Source organism: Exophiala viscosa (genome assembly GCF_022695815.1).
Source record: "Exophiala viscosa unplaced genomic scaffold EDD37scaffold_2, whole genome shotgun sequence".
NCBI lineage: Eukaryota > Fungi > Ascomycota > Eurotiomycetes > Chaetothyriales > Herpotrichiellaceae > Exophiala > Exophiala viscosa.
Window position 1 is genome coordinate 2,297,143 of NW_026944354.1, and position 22,849 is coordinate 2,319,991.

Genomic DNA, 22,849 nt, shown 5'->3' on the forward strand with positions numbered 1-22,849 from the left:
AACGGCATTCCTGGACCTCAGTTGCCATGCTTGCAAACACGTTGGCTCAGGCTGCAGCAGCAGTTACACTACAATTATACCTATACTCTCGAGCCCGAGTTCACTTGTCTTGATCACTGGCCTTCTGAGACGGGGAACTACGACGGAGGTACCTTTGGCCGCTCGCTTATTTGGGTCAATCCTGCAAATACCACAATCAGAGTGATTATCGATGGCGACGGACGCACGACCTCGATCTCCCGTGTGTCAGCGTTTAGTATGTCCTTGTTAGCAGTCTTCCACTCTCACCGCGCGGAGATGAACAATGTTGTCGCATTCCCCGGGAGTGTTGGTACTTTTGGCATAGTCTGGGCAATCAGACCATGACCAACAATGTTATCGCAAAATCCGAATGCTGCATTGCAGATTTTGTTAGGCCAAAGCCTGAATGTCCAAACCCACCCTACCTAAAAACAGCAAATGTTATGAACTTCAATGAACCACCAGCCTGCACGCGTGTTGAAGACAGTTGACTCAACAAGACGAAATCTCTTGGGGCTATTGTTCGTGCGGCTTTGACTACCGGGAGGAAAGAGTCAAGTGGCTCAACGACGGAAGGACGAGGATCGTTGCAAGTTGGTGCATCATCGATGGTTCTTTGTGCACGGTGCCGCGTGAAAGGGATTGGAGGCAGCATACTCAATATTGATGAACAAAGTGAGCCAGACAGCATGTGCAAGACCATGAGTTGAGGAACTTTACTGACACATCACAGCAGCAAGCCATCATGACGTTTCTTCCATTATTCCATAGACTTGGAGGTAGTACAATCGGAATCCCATGTTTCATCTCCTCCACAACGCCACACAAGGCTGGGCGTCGTCGCAGTCTTCATATCGCGACACCCACCAAAGTCCTCCACTTACTATGTGCACTTCCGCGTATTTGACGTCCATTGTAGCAGTATTCTAGTCCAGTTGAGATCAGAAATGCCTCCAGTTGCTTCATTTTCGGCCACAACATACACCCGTTTGGAAAACCTCGCCATGATTATGACAGCACATCAACAGCCACAAAGCCTTACCTTCTTGTTAGACGAACCTATCAAACTCGAGGGTCGTGCCCAGCCACGCCGACAGGGTTGCTCAGGCCGCCGAATTCAATTCAGGTTGCAACCAATTGCGATATGGTGGCTATACTGCATGATTAGCGCCGCAGCATCACACTGCCTCGAATTTTCCCAGCACAGCCTTTTGCCCGACCCATAAACACCGGCTGCCTTTTAGCTATGACTATCGCCACCACTGAATCTCCTCTACACTCATCACCAGCGCTGGGATGGCTGTCGTGGGTGAGGCTGCCAGCATCGCAGGACTGGCTGCACTGGCCGGCCAAGCAATTCAAGCCGCTTCATCACTCTACTCTTTCATCAAAGCTTACAAGAACATTCATCCCACCATAGAACGGGTTGCTTCAATCCTACAAGCATTGCATACTTGTTTGAGCGATGTGCGAAGGATTGCCTTACACGCTGATGATGTGCATGGTCATCACCATCCAGAGGTTGCTGAGATATTTTCTTCAATCAAGTGTTGCTACGACCTTTTTGACCAAATCGAACAGCGGCTTGATCCCATTAAGTCTCGCGTGCGAAGAACCATAGGCAAAAAGCTTAAGATTGCAGCCAACGCTGGTTACTTCCCTTCGATTTATCAACAACTTTCAATGCAGCATCAACGTCTTTCGACCTTGCTGATCACGGCGACCTGGTTTGTGCACTACATAGTCATTCAAGTGAGTCCCATGCTGACTTCAGCAGGTTTACCAACATCGAGACTCTTGTCGCTGTTGGAAAGCTCAATATCACGGCCACCGAGATTCAAGATGTTCAAATACAGTCCACACGGCAAATCGGAAGCCACCTTGCTTCGATGGAGTCTCTACTACATTTGGAAGTGGCACAAAATGCAACATCAGAGTACCTCCTGCAACAAAAGCTGGACGCCATATTGCGAACAACCGCTTCAGGAGCCACGCAAAATCAACTTGCCGCCATCGAGGCTAGGCTGGCCTCATTACAGATCCAATGCCTGCAATCAATTGACACGGCTCAATCAGACTCTCTTGCATCAATATCATCACATAACGTGCAAGCCTCGGACCCACATGAATCGATCGCATTGGATGCTTTTCGAAGCTCACCTTCACCGACTATCAAGGAAACAACAGAGTCCCTCATGACAGTTGTGGATACTGCCCTGGTGCTAAGGGTACAGCGCGGCCAAATAACGTACGGCCTGCAACCAGAGGAAGATACAGTCTTTGCAGCCCTATCAATACCGCAGAAGAAAGTCGTGGTGCAGTATCTTCAGTGCCTGAGGCTGGTGATCTGGCTCCTGCGCAAGGAGAATTACATGATGGTTGCAAGCCGCCAGGGTCCGCGGCCTTGGCCCTCACGCTTATTGAGAGAAGCTTCGATGAGTTCCTCAGCAGAACTCACGCATGAGATTGAGGTCTATAACATGCGCTATCAACGTCCCCAACCCCAGCCTGCTCCGCTTAAAACTTGGAGCCTTGCATGGGCCGACATGAGAGCTTTCATACGAATGGTGTGCATGATGGAACGAAAACTGGAATGCACAATCACCGCCATCTACGACGATCTAGATGCAAGTTACTTTACCCCCGCCAGGAAGATAGGGTGGGACCAATGCTCTGGCATCGACTCGATGCCAAACAGCCTATTTGGTGTCCTAGCAATCGCCGCTCCTACTCACTATATCGAAGCTGCAGTACTTACCAGCGCCGCTGCATGCGGTCATGACTATGTACCAGTATGGAGTATCGAGAAGGCCATCAATGACACTGTCCCACGGCTCTCTGCGAGCCTGTTGATGGCTGAATCTCTGCAAGGAGCCTCTCTTCTGGATTCACCCTGATGGAACCCGCAAAATGCTGTAATATAGACATATTTGCGCTCAGCTACCGCGGCCGGCTCACCGAATTTCGCGGACTCCGCGTAGGAAGTCATGAAGTACTAGTACTATGGCGCACACGTCAGTGATAACTAGGGGATCCCGTAATCGGATAGGGGTCCAATGATGGGAAGCTCGCAAGGATTCCTGAAAGAACTGGCGCTGGTCGTGGTGTTCAGGATTAGTATTGTCCCGAACACGACGGAAGAAGAACCGAAACGAACATGGAAAATTCCAAGCTTTGAATCTTTATATGAGTCGTATTCATACTTGGGCGACGAGCTTTTGGTTACCCTGCCTGCAACCTGTTTCATGAACATATCAGAACTCTATTATGTTGGTATAAAGTTCAACGGCTGGATTTATGACGTTTACATGCGCGCGTCTTGGAGCCCGCAGATAATGATTATTTAAGCATCAGGCGTACCTGAATTTATACGCTTTCCGACGGGGTACTATATATGCGAGAGTGATCCCGTCTCCCATGCTGCTGTCTGCAGAATCTGGAAGACCGGGTTCCAAGTGCCGGTCGGTAACTGAACACTATGACCTCAACGTCCAACATCGAACTCACCCAAACGTTTCACTATTCCACCAATACTCACAGCTACGACGTCCGATGGACATCCCTTGGCGATGAAGTCTTGCCGCCCGTGATATTCGTACATGGCACGCCCTGGTCCTCCCGGGTCTGGCATGTCTATGCACAATCATTGGCCAGATATTTTCACGTCTATCTTTTCGACAACCCAGGGTTCGGCGATAGTCCGCTTGGCAAGCCTCTCCCAAGCAAGGCGGGTAGCATCAGCAAGGAAGTGGCACTGGATGCAGACCTGGCTCAGCAGTCCGAAGTCTATGCCGCGCTGTATCACTCCTGGGAGCAAGAATGGGGTAACAAGAAAGCCCATGTCGTTGCTCATGATCACGGAGGACTGATGAGTCTACGTGCGCATATCCTGCATGGCTGTGAATATGCGAGCTTATGCCTGATCGACGTGGTTGCGATGGGGCCATTTGGGCAGCCTTTGTTCAAGTTGGTGGCGGAGAACGAGGGTGTATTTACTTCCTTGACGCCGACCGTCTTCGAGGGCGTGGTCGAGTCGTATATCCGTGACGCAGCGCACAACCAGCTGAGCAAGGAGACGATGGAGATGCTGAAGCGGCCGTGGGTCAGCAGTGACGAGGGCAAGAGAGGGTTTGTGAGGCAGTTGATGCAGGCGAACAGTCGGAACACCGAAGAGGTCGAGTCGAAGTACGCGGAGGTTGGTAAGAAGTTGCCAATAAGGATCATCTGGGGGAAACAGGATGGATGGCTGCCTGTGGATATCGCGGAGAGGTTGAAAGAGAAGTTAAATGCTAAAGAGGTGGTGTTGATTGATGGAGCTGGACATTTGATCATGTATGATCAGCAGGCGAAGTTGGGAGTCGAGTTGACTTGGTGGTTGAGTCAAGTTCCGAGGTGATTCTTGAAATGAAATCAAAATGAGAAATCGAACATTTTCATATACCTTGATTGATGGCCGATTGACCTGCTCGCCCCTTCCCTTCCCGCATTATAGTCTCGATGAGACGAAACTAAATCTCAATTCTTCTGCCATGTTGCTTACCGCTACTAGTAGCTCCAAGGGTTGGTACGTTACTGTATAGTAACGGAATCTTCTATTCACTTTCACTACAACAATGAGGGAGGTATCATCTTCGATTATTCTGAAACCCGCAACTCACTGCATTTTCACTGCATTTTCACATATTGGCACGAGACTGGTCTCGAAGACATTATTAAACCCTTGAGCCCGCAATGGTACGGTGCAGCTCTGATGGTGCCGGTCATACAGTGCTTCATGGTATCGATCGCTCCATACTGCTATTGTAGTACTAGTACCTCGCTGACTAGTACTAGTGCTGTTGTAGCAAAAGCTGACCATCGTCGCTAGGCAGACCCAGGCATCTCTGAGCCTGGTTTCCATCAATACCTCCGTCACATCCAAAGCGCCCTCGCTACGATACAGTACCGGTCTCAAAACCGCAGTCCACTCCCTCGAGGCCTAAAAGTCAGCCCGTACAAAACACTACCATGAATCATCAGCAGACTCAGCACACATGTGCCTGATTCCGACCAGGCCTCCGTCGTATCTAGACATGCAGGCTGCTGGGATGGACGGCAAAGAGCCATCACAAAGAAAAATGCCTCGAACTCGAGTATACAAAGGCGATTCAAATGCGCGATTCGAGCCGGTCTCGGTCTGCGTTACGCGACCCTGTACTACTGCGAACACGGTACAAGGTCTCAATGTGCTTTCCGCTTGGTCAAAGGTTCATGTCATTCAAATGAATAGTACTGATAGTACTGTACTGCTGCTGACAAGCAGTACGGTTTGGCTTGCGTACTACTACTAGTAGTATGTATTCCTGCTGAGTGTGGGAATACTTCTTCCGACTGCTGCGTCTTCACGAACCTCGAACTCACGAACCTCGACCTCACGAACCTCGACCTCACGAATCGTCCGAATGCCCAGATTTCTTGAAGAGGGGAAATCATCTGTCCTAGCACAAGTTATCGTGGACCTGGTCAACGAAAGTTGCTGAGTACTAGTACAACAGCGCGATGTCGTCGCAACAAATCCGCGTGAAAACTTGGTTTCACACTAACTTATTGCCTTAATACTGTACTACCACAGTACCTCGCCTCGTATATCTCAGCGGGCCAGCTCGAGCCAGCTCCGATCCAGGTCTGATCTGGCCCTGAGCTGGCCTACTCTGATATAGAGCTGGTATCGGGCTAAGCCTGAGCCGAACGCAAGCCACAACGGAGCTTGGGATTAGGTCGCCTGGGACCCAGCTCGAATGTTGGCGACCAGCTCGGTGTCTGGTGGCACGGATACTGGGTACTGGCTGTGCCTCACCGCCTGATGACCCCGCGTCGTAAAGTCTTGCTTGACAGCTCGTTGCCACGGGAACACCAGTCCACATTCTGCACCATGCCTCCTGTGGCATTTCAGATGCTGCTGTTCAATCCAGGCTCGTTGGAGAGGGTTCTATTTCTGCTACCGACAGATCGCGAGGATCAATTATTCGACTCACCCCCAAAAAGTTCGTGCCTATAATTACTATATATCTCTGGATTTTCCATGTATTTTGCTAACTAGAGCCTGCTCCCATACCAATCTTTCATGTAGAGACAATTAGCACACTGTCCTTAATACTACTAGTACATTATGTAGTAGTACACTATACATTAGGATTCGCAATTTTCATCGATTTAATGGTACATAGTACTAGAATTAGGCAGTCCCCAAGATGACAATCCGCTCGTACCGACTGCCACGGTTTCCCTGTGAAATATTGGAATACTATGTACTATAACGTTGCTATGGGCCAGCCCGGGCCGATCCAGGCTGAAATCGAGCTGACCCGGGCCAGACTGGGCCAGAGCTGATTCAGGACTGGTTCGAATCGGTCCAACCCAAATCGATCTGATTCTATCTGGTTTGATCTGGTTCAGATCAGGCTCAGAACCTGCGTAGAACCGATCTGGACCCGAATCTGACGTATTCAAGCTTGGAATAAACCGAATCGGTACTAGTATGTAGTGCTTGGGCCACCGACTTCGCTGCCAGCACATGCAGCTTCATTGCCTGCCCTTGCGGCAAGCCCGCTGCGAGATCGAGCCCAGCTCGAGCTTGCGTCGATTTCGGTGTACTACTGGTATGTATGTATTATAGGTGAGCTAGCTCGATCTGAAGTCGACCTGCAGCAGACCCAGACCGAGACAGCCTGAGCTGTGGCATTCCCAGATCGAGCTGTACTGATTTTGGGCTACACTACACGGATTGACGAGATCGACCTCTCTTCGCAGCTTTGGATAATGTACTGTAATGTGGGGGTAGCGCGACGTATGTTGTAGGAGTCAGGTGCTGCGCGCTTGTGACCTCGAATTTGCACGCTAGAAAATTCAAATTCAAGGTCACTTGTACTACGAAAGAGGAATACAGTACAGTATGTTTGCGAAAGGTGTCAGATGCGAGTTCGTTTGAAACCTCCGATGTCTGCTGCCTAGGAGGAGCAGGAGATCTAAGTACTACTAGTAGTAGGCTAGCAACATATCACCACCATTTCGTCCCAAGACAGTCACTTCTGCAGCGACCCGACAAGCCCACTTCCAGAAAAAGTGGCACAGTCTGACTTTGAGAGCATTTGGAAGCCAATTCGATAGCCAATCTGGTCAGGCTCGAAGGAACGAATGCTTGTGATCATCACAAAGTCCTTCGTATACAGCGTCGCACACATGTAACCCTCCGCCTGGACCGTGCCATCTCGTCTTCTGGAAACTCGCTTGCCGACTCGGCATTGTTTGCTGGTCTTACACACTGGCATTTCTGTCTCAGATCTTTTCTTTTTCCGCTCAAGGAACAGCATTCATTCCTTGGGCTCGATCCCGAATGAATGATCGCGAAGCTGCAATGTCATCACGTCCCTCAGGTCCAAGCCAGATCAGGCGTTCAGGTTCAGAGGACTAGTGCAGGTGAAAGAATTGACCTCTGGAATCTTGAAGGCATCGATCATACCCTGGATGGCCGCATACGCACCGAGTCCAGCGGTTGCGAGTGCACCACCAGCGTGAATGACATGCCAGACATTGATATACCATCGATCTGCGAAAAAGCCTCTGATGTACCGCTTGATACCACTATCGCTGCGTCTCGTCTGGCCGGTCGCCGGATCAAAACCCTCCCCTGGGAGCACGGCGTTCTTCTTCATCGTGTAGGCGAGATGAATGATAGGCGGAAACGAGTAGCTGAATTGAACGATGCAGAACGCAGCGATAACGGAGACGAATCCGAAGTAATCTGGAATTGCAGCGGCAACAACGAAAGCAATGCTCCAGTAGACCGGTACAATCGAGGCGAACAAGTACTTTCCAGCCTTTGATGTAAGAGGCGGAGCATTGAAGATTTCCTGGAGGACTTGGTTGTACAAGACTTTGATACCAATGTTGCCGTAAAGTCCAGCGGCGATCAGCCCCGAGATCACGACGAGCATATCGCAGGCGGCTTGGAACCCGTAGACACTAAGGCCCATATAGGAGATTTCGAAAGCATATTGTCCTTGGAAATGGTAGACGTAGCATCCATAGATCAGATAGACCGCGTAGATGAAGAATTGAGCCAGCCACATGGCTTTGATGAAATCCCAGGGCCGGCGCATCTCAGCCATGATTTCGACGAAAAGTTGAGCTCCGCCGTATGCGAAAACACCAGACATCAGACCGTTGATGGCACCGACGAAATTGCCCGAGTCAGGCATTCCTCCGTAGTGGATGATCGGAGGGTAGACGCCATTAGCATCAGGGGTAATCGTGGTTGCGTCAACAGCCGAGCCCGCGGATCCCAACGTACTGATCCCGTAGTTTGGAGGCGAGTGGGCCATCACCCCCATCGAGATGAATATCACCAAGAGGTTGATGCCCACGGCGACCATCGAAAAGACACCAAAGTTGCGCAGAGTGCGAACTTGGCCCATGAAGAAGCCTGCAATCACAAAGAGGACCACGCACACAGCATAACATAGCCGGAACTTGGAGGTCTGTGAGATGCCCATTCCATTTTGAATGATAACTTGGCCACAAATGAGAAGGAGTTGCAGCGACTGAAGGATGTTGACGACATATCGAGCAACATTGCCCATTGTCCGGTATGCAAGGTCGCCGTAGTTGCGGAGCGGAAACTCGTATGAGTCAAGACCCAGGTAGACTTGCCAAAGGAGGTAGCCAGAATAGCCTGCCATGAAGGCAAAGACGGTGTAAAGGGCAACGCCGGGACCCCAGCCGAGAGTTCCAAGGGCAAAACCAACTCCGTATGGGCCAAGAATATCTGTGGTGATGAGGTAGAAGCCGGCGCCCCAAGTTGCTGTTCTTAGAGCGCGTGCAGCCTGTCGCCATTCCTCTTCAGGGACCATGGAATGTCTAGACAAGAAGCTCTTCCGACGTGGTTGATCGTCCGCTCCGGGGGAAGGTGTGATTTGCTTCTCTTGAAGACCAGGCGAACCAATTCCTTCCTCACTCGTGGCGCCGTCATGGTGCGTTGTCCCTGGTGGAAGAAGTGTGGCTGATTCTCTTCGGAAAACCTGTTGCAAAAGACCCCCTTGAGGAATGTGCTGCTCGGCTTCCTCCTCAGCTCTTGTGTGCTTGGCATAGTGCATGTATTCCTCAAATGTGACGTTTGAGTCATAGAGTTTCCTGTGCATAGGGCTAATGAACGTTGTTGGGCGATCAGGATCGGTCGGCTTTCCGCCATCGACAGCGTCTGCCAAAGACATCTTTGCGCCTGGTGAATTACCTGATGAATGGCTGGCAAGGCTCGGTCACTCGCTACAGGGAAGGTCGCGATGGAAGGGAAAATTGATCTGAGAACAAAGTGAGAACAAATTGAGGGAAGGCTGCATTGTAGAAGTCGCGAATACCCGGTTGGGATATCCCGGGCGCCCTTCCATTCCGTAACGGTCGAAGGAGGGGGGTGTTGATCAATGTAACCATGCCGCTGCTGGATGAACGAGATCCCTGTACCAGGTATGTTATTGTGAGGTGATGGTTCCCAAAAGCAGTTAGACATCGAGATTATTAGGGATGATGCAGGATGGCGATAAGAAAGCCTGGGGCAGGTCTTTTTGATTTTACCAATGGAATCCATACAGGGTCAAGCTTTAACCAAGCAAAACGCCTTCCGAGGGAGCTACGACCGCCCACAAAGCCTATAATGATCCTCCACAACCTCAAAATGGGATTCGTCTGTCATACGATACCCAGCTGGCCTTCCGAGAGATCCTATCTCTTGCAACCCTACATTTATATCCAGTAATTCCAAGGACTCTTCGATTTATCATCCCTCGTGGTAGGCAGCAGGCTGAACAATCCAACCGAGGATGCAACAAAGATACGGTGAGGCTATTTCGTGACTCAGTGCGGAAGATTTCCCTCAAAGGTCGTCGACATGGGCCGTGGTGCTCCAGGCTTTGTAGATTGGGCCACTGGTTCGCCGCACAACAAAGGCATGTACTGTGTTATATGCAAGATGGATCCCAGCCGCCGTGGCAAGTGAAGACATGTGGATACTGGTAGCCTAATCTTCCTCGCACCTTTCGAGAACTTCGTATGAGATGGCCCCCGAGGCCAAATTTCGGCTTTGCTCGTCGAGAAGCTCTTGTTCTGAGAAATCAGTGGAGCACATGACATGATATGCTTGGATACGAGAAGCAAGGTCCCACAACATGGTTATCCAGGCACAAGATCTCAGGCGGCTTCACCGTTGCGCCATGACTGCTTCAGCACTGACCTACCAGCAACTTTTGTGCACGACGGGCGGGCGACCTCCCGCGCGGATGTGGCGAGATGAAAGCCTTGACGTTCATGGCCCTTGCGCTTCAACAGTCCGGCCCGGCAAGGTTTCATTCATCAAGACGTAGCAGCGTAAGCCATTGCCCAGAGGAACGCAACAGACGTGGCAAGAATAGACATACGTTGAAGTAGCAATGTATATGGTGATATCTGACGGTCGGAATGAGTCATTTGTGATCAATTCAGGCAAGACCTCGACACTGCATAATGGTCCATTGTTTGCGAACTCGCACCAGCTCATTCATCATTTCCTGATTCCCAAGGAGTCTTTCAGGCCACCATTCGGGTTGATGTCTTGCCTGCGGAGGTCGCTCGCTGGACCACTCAAGGGAGCAGGATCCCTCATTGAAATGTAGAAAGTGACATGCTCACTTCACGGGACGCGACGATCCCGTTATGCCTCTGATACGAATACGGTTTGTCAGTGTGCGGCATATCAAACACCCATGATGGGAAAGATGGTCAGCGTGAGATCTGACATCGCGTCTCTGAAGCTTATGTGGTGGATGGAGTAGGTTTGAACTAGAATCAAATCGCGTCGTCTCTGGCCGGAGGGCGCTTCGGCTGCCGAAGTTGAACAACGTCAACCACAGTCACACAGCACAGCAATCCGTCTGGCCTGCATGAAAACTGGAGAGAATTCAATGCAGGGCTGTGATTGAAGATCTCAGAAGACAATGCAATAATTGTATGTACGGCTTGCTCCGTACTTTTACTCCACTAGGGAACGATAAGCGATATGGCATGGAGTTTAGCGCAGCAAGTACTACTATCACATTTCTCGGCAATAAGCAGAGACTCCTTAGCACATCCCTTGCCTACTCCTGTCACGATGGGATCTATGCAAGGAGAAGGTGGCCTAAGTCAGGACACTATCATAGTACAATTTCCTGGCGACCCCAGACAAAAAGTCATTGCCGAGCTTGAAGCCAAATTTCCTGGTCTCAAAGTCCATTGGCAAAATGTGGTATCAGGCTCAGATTTACTTCCACAGGAGGTTTGGGACAATGTCACCATCCTATGGACTTTTGACATCCCCAAGGTGACCTCCTTGCCAAAGCTGCGTTTTGTGCAGATGCTCTCAGCGGGAGCAGATCACTGGGCGGAAACGCCGTTTTACAAAGATCCCAATGTCATCTTTTGCACTGCCAATGGTGCCCACCCGTAAGTCACTCTATCACTAAGATGACACGCCAACGACAGCTGATGTCGATGTCATACAAGACCTCAAATCGCAGAATGGGTGATAGGGACGTGGCTATCACACCAGCATCAGTTTCCAAAATATGCTGCTCATATGAAGGAGGGCTACTGGGAGCCTATGCACGAAGCGCCACTCTTTCAGGACTCCTGGAGCCTTCGAATGTGAGTTGACTTGTTGAGCTACAATGTTTAAGATTTAACACTTTCGCAGGGGCATCTTGGGATATGGAGCGATTGGCCGTCAGTGCGCCAATGTTGCAAAGGCCCTGGGTATGGATGTGGTCGTGTTCACTGCCCGCGAGAAACCTACTCCAGAATCGCGCAAGGATGACAGCTATTGCGTACCCGGTACCGGCGATCCGGACGGTCTTATCCCTTCCGAATGGTTTCACGGGAGGACAAAGGAGGACATCAACAACTTCTTGGACCAAGATCTAGATCTTCTGGTGATATGCCTACCATTGACAGCGTCTACAAGGAACATCATCTCGCGACAGCAGTTCGAGATACTGGCGAAGAAGAAGACGTTTTTGAGTAACGTTGGGCGCGGTGGTCATGTCCAAACCGACGACTTGATCGAGGCATTGGAAAAAGGCATGATCCGCGGCGCTGCCATGGATGTGACAAACCCGGAACCGCTACCGGAAGACCATCCATTGTGGAAGGCTCCAAACCTCTTCATCACTCCACACGTGAGTTGGATGTCAGTCAATCACTTCAGCCGCATCCTACACATTTTCGAACATAATCTTACGGCGCTGGGCAAAGGCGACGGATTTGTGAACAAAGTCAATAAGGAGTTGCATTACTAGCAGGGCCACCGCATTCAATCACTTGCATTTAGATGGAGCAAGGATGGGCTTTATTGGCAAACAGGCAAACACATAGACTCTGCGTTGACGTTGAAGAAGGACGGACAGGTGTTGGAGAAAGCATCGGAGAAAACTGACCGATGCCTCGGCGTTCATTGGTTAAAGACGTCATGCTAGAAGTGACCATCCTTCGTGATCACTCTGGTTCATTGCAACTCCCTACATGATCATGATCATGACCGTCAATGTGCAAAAGCCATAGATTCTGATCAATATGTCTACCGAATTGCGGAGGCAGGTCATAAACATATACAAAGGTCAATCATTTGATGGTCCCCCAATTTACCCCCTCACAGAAGCTGATGGCTATACAGAGCTCCTGGAGATGGGCAAACACTACCCACTAGGTTATGAATACTTTCAGCCACGCCTACACAAAGCATTCATGTCCAAGGCCCACATCAAGGACGAAGAAGAGATACGTCAAGGCATCAAGCGAGCGGAATTCGTCAAGAAGGAGATTGAAGCCCTTTACTTTCTCAAAAAGTACCGATCCATGAAGCACCGTTATTCGTAAAAAGTGTGTATCACAGCTATTGCAACATTTCCTTTGCGACAATGTCTTGCAAAGGCAAAACGGCCGGAACGCATTCCAAATCCAGTTCTTCTAATGCTCCCGCAACCACCAGTCGTCTGCAGAGGACCGCTTGGCGCTTCCAGTCGACACGATGGGATGGTCTGGATCTCAAGGAATGGTACAGCTTCTAGAAAGTGGCTAAGGTTCTCCAGCACACGCATCGTCAATACAGACGGTGTAGCACCATGTCACCTCCTGAGCATCCAAACGTCCAAAAAAACGATGGTGCCTGCGAGGTTAGTGTGCTGAAGGACTACAGCACCTGCCGTCGGACGAGCTGCCCCCGGAAATTTACGTTGAGAAAGCCTGACAGAGGCCAAAAATCGGCCCTGAAGTCCAGTATTTTCATGGCACAGGATGTTTCGTCAAAGTCTTGGATTAGTAGGGAATACAGTGATGGAAAGCGTGTTACTTCGAGTTCGGTTGTAATAAATTGACGAGGCTGACGATTCACTAAAACATTGCCAAGAAAATAGAGGCTGGTACAAGGCTGTCGAATAGCGAATGGCGATTTACCCCCAAGTGAAGTGCCGCTGCCCTCTGATTCCGCTGAGTCCTGACCTTCTGCTGCACCTTGCAAAAGACCAAGCAAAACTCATTCTCAATTCACTCGCTCACTTAACATCTCCATTGATATCTGTGAGTATATCACTTTCAATATTCAGTCGACCACCAACAAATACCCTTGGCCTGATAACACCTGTCACGGGCCCTAACCCCGAGCGCCAACTGTCTTCAAAGCTTCGAGCCGCACTCAATTCCATCATTGCGACCTCAGATCTACCCACCACCCCCAGATCCACGCTTTGGTGCCTCTCTACTGATCTCGACCTCTGCACCGCCTGGCTTTCGACATCGAGCTCCTCAGAAAGGATCTCATGTGTAACAAACGAAGACTTTGCTCCTCCACCCGATCCTCATTCACTCATAACGCCCTGCGTACCCCTCCGCTCCTGTCGCGCCGTCGATTTCTCGTTCGGACTCGAGCACAGTCAAGTCAACAAGATCTGCCACGTTAAATGGCAGATGGTGCATTCCGGTTCCATCAGCCTGGGGCCGGGCAATTCTACCCTGCGCAACACACTACCCATCGTAACCAAAACCGAGCATCCTCACCTTCAGGCCGAAGACCATTCAGCAACGACACGCCGTCGCCTTCACGATCGCCCGTAAATCCTTCCATTGCTCACAATTTCAACATGTACTCGCAGAATGGATATCAAGGTCAACATGGAATGATGAACGGTGCGCAGAGTCACCAGCGGCATGGAAACATTCACATACCAAAATACCAGCCACCTTACCATACACAACACCACGTGAATCAGCATCATGGACAACACCAGCATGGGGCGCATTTGGGTCATCAGCAGAATCTCTCACAAGGCGGTTATCAATCCTCTACACCCCACCTTCCTTCCTACGCGCACGAACATCTCCAGAATGGGAATGGCAACGGAACGCCTCACGATGATGCGGACGAACCAGACAATGAGCACTGGCGGGAACAGAAACAGTACTGGGAAGAAAGCAAAGATCTCAACGGGCCTAATCAGCGCGCACGTACGGTTGCACACCACTCGAAGGGCGTCAACTATGTGCCATTGGGAGCCGCTGCTGAGGATATGTCAACGGACATCACGCGAAATACGACAACTTCCGGCAACGGTGCAGGCAGACAAACCTGGGATGAGCTTGATCTAGGCGGCCAGGGCCTGTGTGCACTTTCTCCCGTGCTGTTCCACACTTCGTACCATTTTCTCAAACGACTCGACCTTGTATATAATCAGCTAGAGACACTACCACCGGAGATTGGACGCTTGAAAGGCTTGGAGCACCTCGACGTTTCCTTCAATCAACTCACCGAGCTGCCCGAAGAGATAGGAATGTTGACGAATCTCAAACAACTCCTGCTCTTCAACAACCACATTCAAACACTCTGTTATGAACTCGGATTCTTGTACAAATTGGAAGTACTTGGTGTTTATGGCAATCCGTTGGAACAAGGGCAACGCGACAAAATCACTGAAGGCGGAACGAGAAAGCTGATAGAACATTTGCGAGAGAGCATGCCAGGTTTGTCATTCCTCAAATTCTCGTGTGAATGTTTGCTAACCACGAGACAGAGCCTCCACCTCCTCGAGAAAGAGAGTGGCATCAACTGGAGGAGGTTTCTGACGACGATCCTTCGCAAGATACGATCAAAGCATTGAATTACAACATTCTGTGCGACCGTTATGCCACGCAACAGCAATACGGCTACGTTCCGGAACGTGTACTGACTTGGGGCTACCGCAAAACACTCATCCTTGAAGAGATCCGTGAAATAAATGCCGACATAGTGTGTTTGCAAGAATTGGACCGAACCTCTTATGACGAGTTCTTCCGTGGCGAATTGTCGATCTCTGGATACAAAGGATATTTCGCACAGAAGGGTCGCGCCGAGACTCTGGGCGAGCTGGCCAAGTTCGTTGACGGCTGCGGCACGTTCTGGAAGGATAAGAAGTACATGGTGTTGGACACCCAACATCTCGTACTTGGTAGAAAGGCAGTCGAACGACCAGGCGCAAAAGCTTCTGCGGACATGTTGAACAGAGTCTGGCAAAGAGACGATATTGCCACTGTTGTGTTCTTGGAAAACCGCGTGACAGGGTCTCGAACTATCGTCGTCAATGCCCACATCTACTGGGATCCAGCCTACAAAGATGTGAAACTGATTCAAGCGGCCGTCCTGATGGAGGAGCTTTCGAAACTGGCGGACAGATACGCGAAGTTCCCACCTGCGACGAACAAGCAAGCGTTCAGATTCTCAGATGCCGAAGACGCTCCTCTCCCAGATCCTGGACCATCGTTATCATACACCAGCGGTCCTCAGATACCGATGATCATCTGTGGAGATTTCAACTCAGGATCGGGATCAGCCGTTTACGACTTGTTTACGAAGAAGGGAATAATTGCTGAACATGCCGATCTGGATGGTCGCGACTATGGTGCATTCTCACGCGCTGGAATGTCACATGCGTTCACCTTGAAATCATCGTACGGAGCCATTGACAACGAGATGCCCTTCACGAATTACACACCGTCTTTTGTCGACGTCCTGGACTATATCTGGTACTCCAGTACTAGCCTGAGGGTGGTTGGTCTTCTGGGCGCTATCGACCCGGAGTATCTGAAGCGGGTTCCTGGCTTCCCTAACTTCCATTTCCCAAGCGACCATATCGCAATAGTGTCTCAATTCAAAGTCGAGAAGCAGAGAACAGCACAAAAGGCTGTCGAAGCTGACTTCGGACCCTCGTCCGGCAAGAAATAGCGTCTTCTAGCCAACTACATGCCAGATTGGAGGGGAGGCTCACCGCCTTGCTGTGCTGCCGTTATCGATAAGCATCGCTAAGATGGGAGGTTCGACAGGGTCGGCGACAGAACAGGAACAGACTGGATGGCCGTTGGGACAACGTCTTTTTGGTGTGGAGAGCGACCTGACTGACAAACAATTCACATTCCACGAATCTTCTCTGTACTCTTTGTTTCTCCGCTCTCCGCAATCAGCCGTCTACCAATGGGCGTCTTCCTCAACCACGGCACGAAAACGGTGTCAGCATCTGTTTGGAGTTCACGGACTGGGCGAGGTCGTGTGTGAGGTATCGGAAATGGAACGGGATGTGAAAACGAGCAACGTTGTGGTGTGGGCAAGTACTACTTTATGGGGAGGCAACCGAGTATATCGAACAAGGATGGAGTCCATGTGTGCTGTCTTCTCGGGGAACTGTCTTTGCATGTATGCTATGACTTTTGTTTGCTTAAGTCACTTGGATGGACATGGAATCAAGACGGTTGTGCACCTTTCATTCCGTGCATGATAAGCCTTTAGCATGCTTAACAACCTGTGCCGTGGACACAAATACTCTCTACCTTGGTGCTTCCGTCACAGCGACTCCTGTCTCTCCTGGTATGTTGGATGTCTTTAACGTCGTCATCCAGGCCTCCGTATCACTCAAGTTATTAGTGATGATTGCATCTGTGAATTCATACCAGTGTGCCACGCTTCATCATCGTGCAAGCTGCACGTCGTGATCGTCGTGGTCATTAATATGGCCAAGCGTGCCACGTTACTGTCTGTATCATCGTCGAATACCTGGTCGAAGTCTTCCACAATCAAGAGTAGTTTGCAATGTCAAGAACACAAGTGTCGTTGACAATGCTACTCCTCGTGCTGCCGACATCGCTTGTGGGTCGTTTCATTCCGTATGAAGCGGCCACCACCTGGCATGTGTTTCGCCTTTGGACGTATACATGATGTAGAGCAGATTCAAGACCAACATCCCTTGTCGCATGGGCCTTCCTGGTTTTAAGACCTGCCGAATCTGTGTGGCCGTAGAAACAGTCAGACTCTCATCTCTTCAATCCTATCTCTTTCTTAATCTGCTCTTCCTCGGCCTTTTCGTGCTGTGACTTGTGCAGGTCTTGGATTTTGCGCTCAAGCTGGATCTTCTGCGTCATCAGATGTCCCCGCTTCGTCTCAAGAGTCTGAATGGGCTTGCTGTAGTCTGTCGGAACTGGTTGCCCCTGCTGTGTCTGTGCCTGCTGGTGTCGGGCCTGCATTCATGCACACTGTCAGATCATCTGTCCCAGGCATTCGACGCTTGGTGCAGGGTAGGAATTCATATATACCTTTCCCGTCTCCTCTTGCTCGCTCATCTTCAGGATTGCCCCGATCAGGGCCCCCGACCCAGCTATGCCAGCAATACCGAGAGCGTAGACCAACGGCTTGAACTTACGGCCTCCGGGCGCATGGTTGGCGGCATCTTGAGCGGCCTGGAACCGTTGTGGAGGAGCTGGTGTCGCCGCAGGTCTAGGTGGCAGACTTGGGCGTGGACGAGGTGGTTCCATTCTATGTGGGCGCGGCCATCTATATGGCTTGTTCCTCGCGACGGAACCGCAAATCTTCACGCACCACACAGGTAAGTAATGCAGGGCATCTTCGAGGAGTAGATGTCGGCACCGCGGTCTCGCCGCAAAAACTTTAAAGCAGCACATCCACATAGTCGATGAGCGTGTCCACGTGACCGCCAATCTGTTCTCTGGGGACGACGCGCCTGCACTCGCTCCTCCTGTTCAGCCCGACTCCGAACATTGCTCTGATACTGTAGACAAAGCCTCGCCAAACTACACGCAGTCTGTCCAGCATGGCGGACGAGCCCGGCACCCTCAACTGGCGCCTCAGTGACCACCCCATCACCCTCCTCACATACTTGGGCTTTCGGATAGGTACGCGCAACTACTCCTCAGTGCAGACAACCACGTCTCCTCCGACGAACTGACACAGCACAGGCAGTCTACTAATGTACCTTTTCGGCGTCCTATTCATCCGCAACTTCGTCCTCGTCTTCATCCTCACCCTACTTTTGTTGTCTGTCGACTTCTACTACCTCAAGAACATCGCTGGCCGGCGCCTCGTGGGCCTACGATGGTGGAACGAAGTCAACACCTCAACAGGCGACAGCCACTGGGTCTTCGAGTCCGCACCACAGGAGGGCCGTGACCAGAACAAAACGGACAAACGCTTCTTCTGGCTGAGCATGTACATCGTGCCCGGCCTGTGGGTAGCGCTGGCCGTGCTCGCGCTCGTCAGGCTACAGAATCTGATTTGGTTGGTCACGATTGGTACGTTTACTGTGCAACTTTTGGACTACCCATAACGCCGTTACTGACACAAATCCCAAGCTATCGCATTGGCGCTGACCATTACAAACACCGTTGCTTTCTCCCGCTGCGACAAGTTCAGCCAGGCTTCGAGTTTTGCTGGGACTGCGTTCATGGGTTCGGGTATTGCGAGGAATTTGGCGAGTAATATGGTGGGACGGTTCTTTAAGTGAGAGATGGAATGTTGCTCGTGCCGAGGAAGATCGGGGTGAAAGAACCAGGGCTGTATGTTTGTTCGACGAAAACAATATAATGCCGGGCAGCCTTTCTCAGGCTCGTGTTTTGGAAGCCGCTTCCTCTCTCGACACTACATGTACCAGCTCCCCAAGCAAGACCGCTCCAGCAAGGATCCTGCAGCGCTCCCTATGCTGCCTGGATATACGTTGGTCCAAGAAGGGCGAAGACGGTGCATACAGGATGTTCGTGTATGCTTGGTCCGGTAGCACAAAAGCAACCTGTCATACGTAAACTTTAGAAGGTCGACCTGGAGCTGTATTAGTTCATGTACGGGAGAAAGCATAGCCGCTGGGCAACTTTTCAATTCCTCAGCCAGTAGGCGGCCTATACTATACAAGAAGAAGAAGGCCCCCTTACACTAGGCCTTGTTCCCCTTTTCCGGCGTTCTTTTGCTCCTGCAGCAGTCCGTTTTCCATATCTTGGAACGGTCCAAGGACTTTGCCATATTTCTCCCATATCTCAGCATTGTACCCGTCAGCGATCTTCTCCACAAACTCTTCCTCACGCCACCTCTTGCCGATGAGTTCCTCAAATGTCTCGCCCTTGGCCCGTTCGATCGCCCAGACGGCTTTGTACGCTGCACCCAGCGCGCATGCATTCTCGCCGACGTCAAGCTTGAACACACCTTCCGAGCCGCCGAGCACTTCGCCCGCGACTTTCGCGATAGCCTTGTTTCGGCTGCCGCCGCCAACCATGTACACTCTGCGTGGTTGAGGTGGTAACCCCTTACCAGGCGACGAGACAAGCTCTTTTGAGCGCAGCCGCAGCGACAGGAACTGTGACTCGACTATGACTCGGGCATCTTGCTCTGGGGACTGTGGCACACTTCGGACGCTCGACAGCTTATTCGCTTCTAGGTCGTATGTGAAGTGCCACTCGCCGACAGGCAAGGGAGGGATGATTTCTGGTCGCGGGAAATATAGGCCTAGATGAGCAGACTTCGAAGGGTCTCCCTGTGCAAGCGGCGGCGTAGACAATAAATGCTTGTCGAATTCCGTCCAAGAACTTTTATCTGACACACCCGCCTTAGCATTGATGGCATCGCGGACCTTCTCTCGTGCTAGGCCACCGTTCTTGTAGCACAGCATGAACATGTACAGTCGTGGTGTTGTGGGCGAGTTGAAGAAATGTGTGGCTGGATCGGGTTTGTATTCCTGGGTGGACATGAGAAACGTTGTCGACGTGCCGAGTGAGACAATTGCGTCGTTGGAACGGAGTGGTAGTGCGAGGATAGTTGACGGATTGTCTCCTGTGGACGCGACAACTGTGCAGTCCTCGCTGAATCCGTGACGGCGTACAAAGTACTTTGAGACGGTTCCGAGATGAATACCGCCGTCCTCAGGAACGTCACCCAACTTCTTTTTTAGTGCATCCACGCCAGACGGACCAGCCGCCAATTCGAGCAGTTTCTCATTCCACTTCCCAGCCTTGATGTCCCACAGGTTCATGCCACAGACGTCCGAGATGTCGAACGGTGCAAACTTGCCCAGAAAGATGGTCGCGATCCAGGATGAAACAAGAGTGATTTTATAGGTCTTAATGTACTTGTCCGGGTAGTTCCGCTGAAACCGCAGTATCTGAGGCCCAGTAAAGCGGTGGTGTGCTTTACTTCCAGTTGCATGAGCTAGTTGTTGTTCGCCACCGAGAATGGCATCGAACTCGTCGCACTCCTTCTGTGTGCTTGCATCTTGCCAGTTGGGGCTGTAAGGATGGGCGAAAGCACCATCGAGCTGTGATTGCAGTGTCTTGTCCGAATCTAGTTGACTTAGCAACTGCTCGGCATCTGCGTTCCAGAACACGCTGCCATGCTGCATCCCTGAGCCGCTGATGCCCTTCACTTGTTTGAAGTCGAGACCATCGTCCTTCAGTCTCCCCAGTAAAGTGTCGATGGCCTGCAACCACATTGCCACAGGGGCGAAAACTTCATGTTCAGCTTCATTGACCAATACCCCTTTTTGTACACCGAAACCCTTGGAATCAGCGTCGAAATCAAACTTTGCTTCATGGACCTTTTTGAGACTGCTGTCCACGACCAGCCCCTTTAGTTGCTGGGTGGACAAGTCGAAGCCCAGATACAGAGGTCCCGAGGATGTCATGGCCGATGTTGACGCACAATCCAGGTTGACAGCAAGCCCAGACTGTGTTTCGTGTAGGTCGGTTGCAGCTTGTATAAGAGGTAGCGAAACCTTCGAGGATGTTATGGCTATGATCGAATAAGGTGGGGAAATACGTGGTTCCGGTGGTCATCTTGGCAGTATGATATCAGCCTGAAATCGATCTGTCGATGTGGTGGAGCGGACTGACCACCGAACATTCCGAAAAGGTCCACAGAGGATCCAGAGAGCAAGAAAACACGTCTCTATGCATCTTTCTTGGTCTTGGATGTCGTTGGCGCATAGCCATTGGGATGCTGATGACCGTCACCTCTGGCGTGCGCCTTGCCGTGATCATGGTCATGATCGTGGTCATGATCCCGTTCGTCCTCTGGCTCTGGACTGCTTCTAGGACTGACGTCTGGGTCGATAAAGTCGCTGGCAAGCGTGATCTCAGTATCATCCACAGGGACAAACTTGACTCGAACACGTCGGACTCCCCGTACTTTGGAGCCTGCCCTTTCTCGGACGGCTTCCTCGATGTTTTCCATCTGTTGCAGCGTGAAGTCTTTCGGGACGCCCAACTCAATATCCACAAGGTAATTCTGACCAGATTTGGTACCCTGGATATCTCTGATCTTTGTCTCGTTTCCAAAGTCGACAGCTGCGATGCCTTTGGCCGAGTCACCTTGCAGCGCTCGAGTGACGGCTTTCCGTACCGCAGACTTGACATCGTTGTCCACCGTGATATCGGCCAATTCAAGCAGAGCAGCCTTGGTGTTGCTCCAGCCAGCTCTTATGACCATGGCCGAGATGATCAATCCTCCGACAGGATCCAACCATGAAGCGTCAGTGAATACATGTGCTCCTCCGATAGTAGCAAGAGCTACTATGCTCGTCAGGGAGTCGATTCGGTGATGGACGGCGTTCGAGGCAAGAACTGCGGACTTGCGTTCTCGGGCAATCTTCATGGCTGGTAGACGTTAGTATACTTGACAGACGGCTTGTGGTGTGTCACCTACTAGTACGGTACAACCACTCTTTGACGATAATCGACCCTCCAGCAAGCCATGCAGCATTGAGGTCAGGTACGCCTCCATGGCTATGACTGTGACCAAGGAATCCAAACAAGCCAGATGAATGTTCGGCATGGTCATGCGCGTGCACAGCCGCTGCGTCAACGACGAACTGCGAGTACAGCACATCAAGAGCGTTGAATCCAATGCCAATCCCGCCAAACAACAAGAGACCACTGACGCCCAGGGCACCCAAGCTCTCAACCTTGCCATAGCCACTCGGGAAGCGTGACGTTGCGGGTCGTAAAGACCAAGATATAGTTGCCAGCGTCATAAAGTCAGACACGAGATCGGTCAGCGCATGGAAACCATCCGCAATCAGTGCTTGAGAGTTGAAGACGTAACCCCCTATTCCTTTGCCAATGGCCATGCCCAGGTTCACAAACAGTCCTATTCGTGTGATTCTGACTCCCGCATCATTTTTATTCTTGGACGTCAGATACTCTGAGCCGTGGGCATGTCCATGTCCATGAGAGTGTCCTGCATGGCTTCTGGACTGCGTAGTCTGGGTAGTCGACATTAGGAAGGGTGAACGGTGAGCACCAACGGACGAAAGTGCAGGGAGCGTGGTCTTCGAGGGCTGCAGGATCGCAAATGAGGATCTATTGGCGCTATAGCTGCTTGCTAGTCTGCATGTTTTCGTAAAGAGCTTTTGGCTGGGATTGAGATGCTTTCTTAGGCAAGGGGACATGTGTCGCGTTTCAGCGCGGAGGAAATGCGTCAGCGGCATCTGGGGCTGGAACG

At 51.1% G+C, this 22,849-nt stretch overlaps 10 protein-coding genes across 10 annotated transcripts; 6 read left to right on the plus strand and 4 right to left on the minus strand.

The window, feature by feature from the left end:
• Window positions 1-1,246: 1,246 nt before the first annotated feature.
• Window positions 1,247-3,212, plus strand: EDD37DRAFT_622267 (uncharacterized protein). Its single transcript, XM_062816049.1, has 2 exons — window positions 1,247-1,748; window positions 1,799-3,212. Exons 1-2 carry the CDS (start codon window positions 1,318-1,320, stop codon window positions 2,916-2,918), a joined length of 1,551 nt encoding a protein of 516 aa, XP_062673310.1. The 5' UTR covers window positions 1,247-1,317; the 3' UTR covers window positions 2,919-3,212.
• A 150-nt stretch (window positions 3,213-3,362) lies between these two features.
• On the plus strand, window positions 3,363-4,461 carry EDD37DRAFT_622268 (Alpha/Beta hydrolase protein). The gene has a single exon (XM_062816050.1). It carries the CDS (start codon window positions 3,500-3,502, stop codon window positions 4,415-4,417), a length of 918 nt encoding a protein of 305 aa, XP_062673311.1. The 5' UTR covers window positions 3,363-3,499; the 3' UTR covers window positions 4,418-4,461.
• Window positions 4,462-7,058: 2,597 nt separating this feature from the next.
• EDD37DRAFT_622270 (transmembrane amino acid transporter protein-domain-containing protein) lies at window positions 7,059-9,547 on the minus strand. The gene has a single exon (XM_062816051.1). The coding sequence runs from the start codon at window positions 9,267-9,269 to the stop codon at window positions 7,446-7,448; it is 1,824 nt and encodes a 607-aa protein (XP_062673312.1). The 5' UTR covers window positions 9,270-9,547; the 3' UTR covers window positions 7,059-7,445.
• Window positions 9,548-11,185: 1,638 nt separating this feature from the next.
• Window positions 11,186-12,359, plus strand: EDD37DRAFT_560882 (D-isomer specific 2-hydroxyacid dehydrogenase; the record flags this gene model as incomplete). The annotated part of the gene is made up of 3 exons (XM_062813858.1): window positions 11,186-11,508; window positions 11,569-11,709; window positions 11,759-12,359. The coding sequence occupies 3 exons, from the start codon at window positions 11,186-11,188 to the stop codon at window positions 12,357-12,359; spliced, it is 1,065 nt and encodes a 354-aa protein (XP_062673313.1).
• Window positions 12,360-12,496: 137 nt separating this feature from the next.
• EDD37DRAFT_261438 (uncharacterized protein) lies at window positions 12,497-13,093 on the plus strand. The gene has a single exon (XM_062810828.1). It carries the CDS (start codon window positions 12,634-12,636, stop codon window positions 12,934-12,936), a length of 303 nt encoding a protein of 100 aa, XP_062673314.1. The 5' UTR covers window positions 12,497-12,633; the 3' UTR covers window positions 12,937-13,093.
• Window positions 13,094-13,864: 771 nt separating this feature from the next.
• Window positions 13,865-16,559, plus strand: EDD37DRAFT_261457 (Endonuclease/exonuclease/phosphatase). The gene is made up of 2 exons (XM_062810829.1): window positions 13,865-15,072; window positions 15,123-16,559. Exons 1-2 carry the CDS (start codon window positions 14,016-14,018, stop codon window positions 16,307-16,309), a joined length of 2,244 nt encoding a protein of 747 aa, XP_062673315.1. The 5' UTR covers window positions 13,865-14,015; the 3' UTR covers window positions 16,310-16,559.
• Window positions 16,560-17,388: 829 nt separating this feature from the next.
• Window positions 17,389-17,886, minus strand: EDD37DRAFT_647105 (uncharacterized protein; the record flags this gene model as incomplete). Its single annotated transcript, XM_062817822.1, has 2 exons — window positions 17,389-17,592; window positions 17,668-17,886. The coding sequence occupies 2 exons, from the start codon at window positions 17,884-17,886 to the stop codon at window positions 17,389-17,391; spliced, it is 423 nt and encodes a 140-aa protein (XP_062673316.1).
• A 237-nt stretch (window positions 17,887-18,123) lies between these two features.
• Window positions 18,124-19,081, plus strand: EDD37DRAFT_261543 (uncharacterized protein). The gene is made up of 3 exons (XM_062810832.1): window positions 18,124-18,264; window positions 18,328-18,660; window positions 18,721-19,081. Exons 1-3 carry the CDS (start codon window positions 18,183-18,185, stop codon window positions 18,870-18,872), a joined length of 567 nt encoding a protein of 188 aa, XP_062673317.1. The 5' UTR covers window positions 18,124-18,182; the 3' UTR covers window positions 18,873-19,081.
• EDD37DRAFT_261524 (D-xylulose kinase A) lies at window positions 18,993-21,135 on the minus strand. Its single transcript, XM_062810830.1, has one exon. The coding sequence runs from the start codon at window positions 21,030-21,032 to the stop codon at window positions 19,290-19,292; it is 1,743 nt and encodes a 580-aa protein (XP_062673318.1). The 5' UTR covers window positions 21,033-21,135; the 3' UTR covers window positions 18,993-19,289.
• A 160-nt stretch (window positions 21,136-21,295) lies between these two features.
• Window positions 21,296-22,625, minus strand: EDD37DRAFT_560346 (cation efflux family-domain-containing protein; the record flags this gene model as incomplete). The annotated part of the gene is made up of 2 exons (XM_062813844.1): window positions 21,296-22,002; window positions 22,052-22,625. 2 exons carry the CDS (start codon window positions 22,623-22,625, stop codon window positions 21,296-21,298), a joined length of 1,281 nt encoding a protein of 426 aa, XP_062673319.1.
• Between the last annotated feature and the right edge of the window lie 224 nt (window positions 22,626-22,849).